Source organism: Erythranthe guttata, chromosome 14 (assembly GCF_056151865.1).
Source record: "Erythranthe guttata isolate IM_541 chromosome 14, IM_541, whole genome shotgun sequence".
Lineage (NCBI taxonomy): Eukaryota > Viridiplantae > Streptophyta > Magnoliopsida > Lamiales > Phrymaceae > Erythranthe > Erythranthe guttata.
Window position 1 is genome coordinate 20561690 of NC_142546.1, and position 9448 is coordinate 20571137.

General features: G+C 34.5%; 2 protein-coding genes across 3 annotated transcripts; both read right to left on the reverse strand.

The window, feature by feature from the left end:
- Positions 1-2015: 2015 nt before the first annotated feature.
- Positions 2016-4084, reverse strand: LOC105950129 (Peroxidase superfamily protein). The gene is made up of 4 exons (XM_088813002.1): positions 3773-4084; positions 3500-3682; positions 3069-3234; positions 2016-2528 (listed from the first exon to the last, which is right to left on the reverse strand). The coding sequence occupies exons 1-4, from the start codon at positions 3983-3985 to the stop codon at positions 2107-2109; spliced, it is 984 nt and encodes a 327-aa protein (XP_088669128.1). The 5' UTR covers positions 3986-4084; the 3' UTR covers positions 2016-2106.
- Positions 4085-5998: 1914 nt separating this feature from the next.
- LOC105950206 (uncharacterized) lies at positions 5999-8987 on the reverse strand. Of its 2 annotated transcripts, none has more exons than XM_012973544.2 (4): positions 8742-8987; positions 8409-8630; positions 7769-8152; positions 5999-7540 (listed from the first exon to the last, which is right to left on the reverse strand). In XM_012973544.2, the coding sequence occupies exons 2-4, from the start codon at positions 8625-8627 to the stop codon at positions 6212-6214; spliced, it is 1932 nt and encodes a 643-aa protein (XP_012828998.1). In that variant the 5' UTR covers positions 8628-8630; positions 8742-8987; the 3' UTR covers positions 5999-6211. The 2 variants fall into 2 exon arrangements, with proteins under 2 accessions (XP_012828998.1, XP_088669127.1); XM_088813001.1 differs by having other exon boundaries at positions 8726-8821.
- Between the last annotated feature and the right edge of the window lie 461 nt (positions 8988-9448).

Below are 9448 nucleotides of genomic sequence, written 5' to 3' on the forward strand. Positions count from 1 at the left end.
AATTTTCTTGATATAGATGTATATTTATTTGTTGATCGGATTGGACTTATTCGGCCAACGTGACTTGGAATTATTCAACTTCTCCAAAAAAATTAAATAAATAAAACTTGGAATTAATCCACCACTTAGATAATAAATGAATAATTTAACTTTTTGATGCTATTTCGGTAATTTAAATTTAACAGCTAAGTAATTTATACATTTGTGTAATTTTTTTTTAATACAATTTAATCATCATATATTTAAATTTTCTTCTTTTTTGCAACGCTATCCCGTGCATCCCACGGTGGCATATAAACAGAAGAATGAATCAATTTCATTTAGTTTTGACTAAAATTTGAAGGTCCTTATTTTTTCCTCGGCAAATAATAAGTTGCGGGGTCCAAACTGCGGCAAATTTGACGAAACATATATTCAACTCTTAGATGGTGTTTGTAAAAGCTTATTTAAAAGTAGAAGTTAATAATTGTGAATTAAGTTGGAATTAAGTGTTTATTTCTAAAAGTTGGGGGTGTTTTCTAATTAGCTGAATAATAAACTAAATTAGAAAAAACAGATACATGGGTGCTTTTAAAATTATAGCTTAAAGCAATTTTATTTAAGAGAAGCAAAAACAAAAATTTGTTTTGCAAACAGCTAAAAACAGATTATATACACTAAAAAGCCCATAATCTATTTCTAAAACCATCCGCAAACAACACATAATTAGACCAACTGTTGAATTAATCTTATCATAATGTTGCTTCGCATTTGTAAATATTTTCTATGGTGTAAGATCTCATCCATATATTATATCATTCAATTCTAAAATGGGAAAAAATCTTAAATTTTACCAACAACTATATATTATATATCTCCAATACTTGAGATGCTTTTAGAAATTAAGTTGGTTTGACGTGGAAAACAAATAATTAACTTTTCTTGTAAAGTTTAATGAACTAAAGTTATAATTAAACTAATATTTATTATAATTAACCAAAGTTCAATGCACGTGACAAGAGATTTGTCAAAATAGATGGCTCATGTAAGTATATTAATTATATCTATTGTGTGAAAATTTATACTTTATGCATGGCTGTCTTTTATCTCCAATTTTTATTAGATTCCCAAAATTAAACATACATTGTCATATTCAATAAAAAAAAAAGACTCAATCCAAGTTCTAGAACTAGAAAATTCCACGTAATTAACTTTGTTAAAGACTCGGGCCCGGCCCGAAACTCTATCTTGCTCAATTAATGTTGAAAATAAGCCAATACAATGAAATAAGGTGAGAACTAATTAGCATATGATCCATTATTAATTCATTGAATAAATTCAACAATTAAGGCCTAGCGTTCCGAGCAAGTTAGGATGTGCTAATTGACCCAGGTTTGAATCCCTTTGCTTACGGTCGCTAGGTCGAGTTTATCACACATGATTAGTCTAATGTGGTTTACGTCTTTCGTATGGTTTGCAAACTATTATACAAGAGTCTAAGTTTACCCAGTGCAACTATATGATTGGCTGCGGATTCCTTCATCATCAAATATAAAATAAAAAAAAATCAACAATTTATCCGCAACACTCAAATATTGGTTCTTCGAGTGATTTGTACCGTGTTATTTCGAATCGCTTAGAAATATTATATGTTTACTAATACTAACAAAAATTCACTAAGATGTATTTTTTAAGCCAACAATCCCTAAATGATGATTTTTTTGAAATAGTTTGGTGAAGAAAATTTAATCAAGGTGGGGTTTGCTACTAAAAATAATGTAAGAACTTTTTTTTAATAATTAGAGTAAACAAACAATAAGAGTGCCAAATGCCATAACTTTGTTAGAAATAATAAAATTGTTTTATTATTATTTTAATATTTTACCAAGTTTTTAGTTCTTTACCAGTTATTAATATTTATCTATTAAAAAAAAAACATTTAATCACATGATCATGCTAATTATTTAAAGCCAATTTTTTTTTTTTATATAAACATATATAGTTTAATTTTATATCACATATTAGAGAACAAATAATTAATTACTAATCCCAAATTAAATTTTATTAGATAGACCCCATTACAATTCCCAACTAGAGAAATAAACCAAACCCTAATAATAATAATAATCAAGAATTGACAACCCTGCAATTCTTTCTAATCTGTCCATTTGATCCGGTTAAGGGGCTAATATTCCCCATCTTAATCATGGAATTCACGAAGTCACAAAAGAAAACCGTAGCATTTGTACTGTAGAGTTGGGCAATACTTCTGGTGGTTGACTGAGCTGAGTCACTGGAAACAAGTATTTGATCGGACTGCAAAATGCCCCTCCCGTTGACCAAATTGACGAAGTAGCGGTTGTCGAATAAGTCTCTGGATCTGTTGTCTAGGGGGACGGTGTTGTTGCCGTCGCCGGTGGCCGGACAGGCGGTCTGCAGCTCCGGAATCAGGCTGGTGTTGAGCGTGCTGTCCGGTGCTCCGGTGCCGGAAAAATTGGATAGCCTGTTGCTGAAGAGCGCGCATCTTGATAACCCAATTGTGTGCCCGCCTTCAAAAAATATTCAAGGGTTAGTTATAAATATTATAAAAAATAAATATTTATGTTTATAAATTATTATAGGGTAAATTACGGTCAACCTCCGATGTAAGGTCAAATTATGAAAAAATTCTTTATGTTTGAGTAATTACAACCACCTCTCTGAATTATGAATCTTCTTACATGTCGCCATTTGCGGTGTGATCACATTTAGTGGAATCTTCTAGATTATGTGGAATATTCTTCAGTTTGTATCCATTTTAACCCGTTCGAGCTCCACATTTTGAAACAAGATGATTATAAGATGTGCCTCGTGGCTTGTAAATATTAGATTTGTATTAGAAACTGTATTTTTGCACAAAACGAGTACAAACTAGAGAAGATTTCCACGAAATCTAGAAGATTATGTAGAATTTGACACTGAAAGGGTGGACGTGTAATGAGATTTATATTTGAGGGAGGTGGTTGTAATTACCCAAATATGAAGGGGTTTTTCGTAATTTAAAATTACCTTAGGGAGTTGGCCGTAATTTAATTTAATATATTAAATACCTGATAAAGCAACGACGTCAGTAACGTTTAAACCAACGGCAGCAAATTTGGCAATGATATTATCAAGAGATTCAAACGGAGAAGGAAGTGCTGAATTTGCTCCCGTTTGGTTACCCACTAATCCATCTCTTCTCCCCAACACTACCTTCCATGATGGCCCTCCACTCTGCATGCATGCATTCCAACGTATATAAATTAATACTCGATAAATTAATAACCATTCTTAAATAATAGTGATAAAAACCTACTATTAGTTCGATACTTTAATATTGCACTAAATTAATAGAATTTTGCTAGTACCGATTGTGTTAATCTATAGAGATTTTAACAGTATATATGCAATATTGGGTCATAAATTAATTTATTCTTTTTCAAAAAAATAAAATAATAATAATTAAAAAAAAAATAATTAATTTATTGTAATTACATACCAAGAGCACGGAGTCTCGAGCAGCTAGTGTGAGAATATCGGCACACGAAACGACACCGCTGCAAGAGGTCTCCACTGCATTTTTTATGGTGTCGATCACTTCGTATCCTCTTGCTGAGTTTAAATTCGGAAGCGCAAACTTTTCGCCGTCACTTCCATCCAACAACACCGATGCATCGCATCCCTAATTAAACAAAAAAAGAAAAATAAATTACAATATTCGTATAAAATTAAAAGAAATATTAATGGTAGAATTATTTAGTTTACTCATCACATTGACGAAGCAATCATGGAAGTGAAGTCGAAGCAAAGAAGCAGCCATCCTCATCTCATTCTTTATCGCGTTTTTAACCTCTTTTCGAACAATATTAAGCAGATTCGGACAGCTTCTAGCGTAAAAATCTGCACTAAGTTGAGACCTCACCACTACACACAACATTAAAAACATCAAAACCCTAGAGTAATTATAATTGTATGACTTCTGCATGTTTAATTAATTTAATTATTTTGAGCTAAAATGATATGAGTTAATTTATAATTAAGCTAATTACTCCAACTCTAATTAGGTGAGTTTAACGACTGACTAAGCTGGTTTATTTATAGTGTGATTAATTAGGAAATTATATAGAAAATGGAGATTGACAAGATATTCCACGTTGGGGATTAATGAACAATTTAATTCTTAAATGATGTATGGCGACTGCATGCATTAACTAGTTAATTAACTATTGATTTGGCGGCAATTAATTAAGTGTTGGGACTTGATTATAATAATTTTTCTTATTTGCGCATGTGCATCATAACGGAGAGATAAGAATTTAAAGTACGTACGTAGTGGTAAATTAAACAAAATTATCACATGATATATAGATAGCATTATATATGTTTGAAGATAATGGAATTCCAGATTATTGCTTTTAAGTAGATGAATTAGTGTTCGCTATTAATGGGTTTAGTGCTAACAGAGAGCACAAACTACTCACGTTTCTACTTTATTTAGTTCCACTATTTAAGTGATTCCACTTGGGGATGGAAATTGGAACAGAGATTTCTAAATTCTGCCAATTTTAATCTGATTATTTTCGATTTTGGAACTGTATAAATTTTTTACTCTGATTTATGATTTTCTCGATTTTTAATGGAACAAAATTGAAATGCAAATTAGATTTCGAATTCCAAACCGGTGTTTTTTTTACTTTGGAACAAGTATTTTTCGTTCCAATTTTTAAAATTACAATTTCTGTCACGTAGCAGCACCAGACGAAGTAGTAGCACTAGTCAAAGAGTCAGGGGTGCTGAATCGTCATCGCCATCTGGTCTAAAATTTGGCTCCGAATAAATATATTGAGACCGGAAACTTACAGAGATACATCATCATCCTCATCATGCGATGGATCCGCCTGTGCCCCCGGCTCTACCGGTCGCATATTGTAATAATCATTTCAGTTTTCCAACACATTATTAATTATAATGGCAATTTACTGAACACCCTTGTCACTAATACCCTTTTCAATCAGGGCAATAATACTTTAGCATTTTGCGAAAAGTTTCTTGGGCAACTTAGATAGAAAATACTAAATAGTCATCTTAGACTGAAAATACATTATTATTCTCCAATCCATCCGTCCTCATAACCACACCCACTCCAAAAAATGACGTTTCTCCTACTCTTTCGCTTCTCCCTACTAGTCATCGGTCGTTGATCGCCTAAATATGCCACAATAACATCATTGGAAAGAGGTTATTTTTATCTAAGATGTCTATTCTAAATACAAATTATCCAACTAAACTGTCAATTTTCAGTCCAAATTGTGTATTTTAAATTGTCTACTTTCAATCTAAGTTGTCTAACTAAACTGTCCCGATGGACTGTTATCAAATTCTAAATATCCGAACGAACTGTTAGAGCTATAAAAAAAATAAAATTAAAGGGACTCTTAATCAATTTTCCATTAATAATACTATCCTATTCGTTTCTATTTCGACAGTGATGCAGTATAAGCTCAAGATAAATAAAAAGAATGGGGGTTAGTACTTTTTTTCTTAAATATTTTATAAGCTTTTTAACAATTTATTTAAAAAAAAAATTAAGATCTGTCTTGAAAAAAAATACCAAACAAATTTTCATAACTTATAAATTTAGCCAAACACATAATCATTCATTCTTGCCACAATGAAAATCAAACCTAAAAGTGAACTAAAAATGCATAAATTAAAATTAATTAATAGAAGGAAAACCAAAACAAAATCTAATGCATACAGTCCTACACAGTATTGCACCTCTACCTCCACAGCTGGTCAAAATTACAAAAGTCTTCCAGGTCAAAACAAACTAGCAGCTTACCCTAAAACACACACACAGACACACACTCACACACGCATTAATGTTTAAAGTAAACACACATGTTTCACATACATAAAAGACACACATAGATATATACACACAGGCATAAACAAAAAATACACAACAATAATAAAACTACAGAAACCACAAAAAAAATTAAAGAAAAATATTTTATCACTTCACTGTTCAAACCATTAAGCGAAGAACTAAAATTAAAGGTCCTAATAGACATAAAGTAGTAGAAATGCTAAGAATAATGCTAAGGAGTAAGGACTGCAGAAATGGTGAGGGCCGACTATATACCTATATGCTTACGAATACAGATGAGAATTAACGGGGCATCATTGCACCGAATCGGGCACTACCTTCTCATCCTACCATCACATATCCATAAAGCTCAGCATCCTCGTCATCATTTACCTTGATTTCTGCATCCACATCATTATTTGACTCCTCAAGTGGCTCGTCACTGTAGCTTTTACCTTGCTTACCGTTCACATGTTTAGTAACGGTGTCATTATTACTCTTGTACCCTTCAACAAGTAATTCAACATTTTCTCCTGCTGCTTTAGAACCGTCGGAAACGGTACCATCATCGTCTTTCTCTTCAACGCTTCGAATAGTTTCAGCATCCGAATCCTCATTATTATCATCGTCTTTCTCTTCAACACTTAGAATAGTTTCAGCATCCGAATCCTCATTATTATCATCGTAACTTCGAATAGTTTCAGCATCCGAATCCTCACTATTATCAGCATCCGAATCCTCATTATTATCATCGTAACTTCGAATAGTTTCAGCATCCGAATCCTCACTATTATCATCGTCTTTCTCTTCAACACTTCGAATAGTTTCAGCATCCGAATCCTCATTATCATCATCCTCATCGTTTAATTCCCCATCTGAATCCTCATTATCATCATCCGAATCCTCTACCAAATGAGCTTCCATCATCCTCCTAAAATCCCCCAACTCCTTCTCCATCCTCGTCTTTAATCCCCCAAATTCCTTCTCCATCAAGACCACCTTTTTTTTCAAAGATAGAATCTCCTTCTCCAGTTGTGCCATACGATTTCGCAACACATTGTTGGTTGAATTCAAATTCCAACCACCATTGAACATTTTGCCACCAAGAATTCCACTAGGGTGAAATAAGGACTTGTGGTGCTCATCGTTATTATCCCCTTTTCCCATCGTATTGCTCCCTGTACCCAGTGACAGACCCACCAGTGGCAGTGAGTTATCAAAAGCTGAAAATGGTGCTTGTTTCATAGCACCACCACCGTCGTTATTCATCAAATACTTCTGCTGCTGTTTTAAAAGCAGATCCGCAGCCCTCTTTTTCATACGCTCATGCATGCCCACCAAATATTGCTGCCGTTCTAAAACCTGATTCTTGCTCGGCACTTGTTGTTGCTGGTTTAAACCCTGACTAACGCTCGGCACTTGTGGCTTCTGGTTAAAACCCTGATTAACGCTCGTCATTTGTTGTTGCTGCTGGTTTAAACCCGGCACTTGTGGCTTTTGGTTTAAACCCTGATTAACGCTCGTCATTTGCTGTTGCTGCTGGTTTAAACCCTGATTAATGTTAGACACTTGTTGCTGCTCGTTTAAACTCTGATACCTGCTCGGCAATTGCTCTTGCTGGTTTAAACTCTGATTCATGCTTGCCGCTTGTTGGTTTAAACACTGATTGATCTACAGAAACAAATAAAAAGGGGACAGACATATTAAACCCTCAGTTCGTAAACAGTAACAGGAAGTGAGAACCAAAAGATTTCCAGGCCAGTTGTAATCAAATTTCACAGTTGTCAAATACAAAAATCAGACTCCAATCCTAAGAGATAGTAGACCAAAAGATTTTGACATATTTATCTTCCCTTAAATCGTAATCCAAGATTAAAGACGAATGTTGAATTCTATTACCTGAAGCTGCTGCTGTGGTTGCAGCCGCATCGACAGTAACGGCTGAGCCACGGGCTGCACCTGCTGAGCCAAGGGCTGCACCTGCTGAGCCAAGGGCTGCACCTGCTGAGCCGACCACTGAGCCAACTGCTGAGCAAAGGACTGCCCCTGATGAGCGAAGAACTGCCCCTGCTGAGCCACCGGTTGCACCTGCTGAGCCACCGGTTGCACCTGCTGAGCCACCGGTTGCACCTGCTGCGCTTGCACCGCGCGCATGAAGGCCGGTTGCTGTGACCGTTTGAAAGTCTGATCCGTACACAGCAATTGTTGCTGCTTTCTTAAACTCTGATTCACGCTTGCAACTTGTTGCTGCATTTTTTGCTGGTACTGATTCATCATCGGCAGCTAACATCATTAACAAAATTCGAAAACAGAAGACGGACTCAGTTCATTATCCAGACGATTAACAAAATTCGGAAACAGAAATATAAAATAGGTACAAAACCCTAATAAATTAGCAGACCGGAATATTTCAAGTTGTAATCCGAGAAACGACGAACGAATTGATCTCACAAACGTTAATAATTTTGTCACTGACACTACACCTTTCCAAATTTCGTGAAATAAATGGGAGAAAGATAAGTTTTTCGAATTCGATTACCTGAATCGGAGGCTGCTCGGGCAGATTCATTTGACTCATCATACTGATTAAACTCTGGTTCACCGTAGTCATCAAACCCTGGTTCGTAGTCATCATACTTATCAAACTCTGGTTCATAATCAACAATTGTTGCTGCTGTTTCAAACTCTGGTTCATGCTCGCCAATTGTTGCTCCTGTGTTTGCTGGTTTCGATTCATCGCCGTTGCCTGATCGCTCATTATCTACAACGATCAACGAAAAAATTAAGCCAATGTTGTAATCAAATTTCCCAATATTCAAAGAAAAAATCGAATTTCAGAAAAATTAAATTCCAAACCCTAAGAATTAGCTACCGGATATTTTTATCCTCCGTTAAATTCTCTCTCTTTCTCTCTCTAACTTCAAGTTTCCAATATCGTGAAAGTATTTTGGCAGAGAATAAACGATGCGAGGGCTATTTATAATTGTGTTTGGGGAAAATCAACGGTGCAGATCTATCTATGGGTGAGGTGAGTATTGAACGGCTTCGATTGAAGAATGGTGCTAAATTAAAAGAGTCGTAAACAAGGAGAGTCGTGTTAAACAGACAATATTCTCTTGACTGTTTAGGTTTCGAATTAGCCAATTAATTTTGATTTTTTAAAATTAATATTAAATTGCATTGTGTGTCCCTTTGGTTATGTATAATTACATATTGATGGGTTCAAATTCAAATTAATTAGCCTACGTGGTTCTACAAACCTAATTAGGGCCCAAATAAAGTCACTAAGTGAATAAAAACTCAATTGGTTAATCCTTGAATTATCTAGTAAAGCATAAGTAATTCCATATCAATTAGATAGTGAAAAGTTATAGTGAACTTTCATCTATTTAATCAACACATTTATCATTTGAAAGTATTGAAATTCCACTACTGCAATCTTGATGATTTGATCACAAAGTTTGATGGTTGGGATACGTAAAAGATTTCGTTCTTTTTAAGACGAATTGCACGTACACTTTTGATTATATTTGTGCAGCAAGGAACTGTCGTATCGCTTATCGAATACAACACAACATA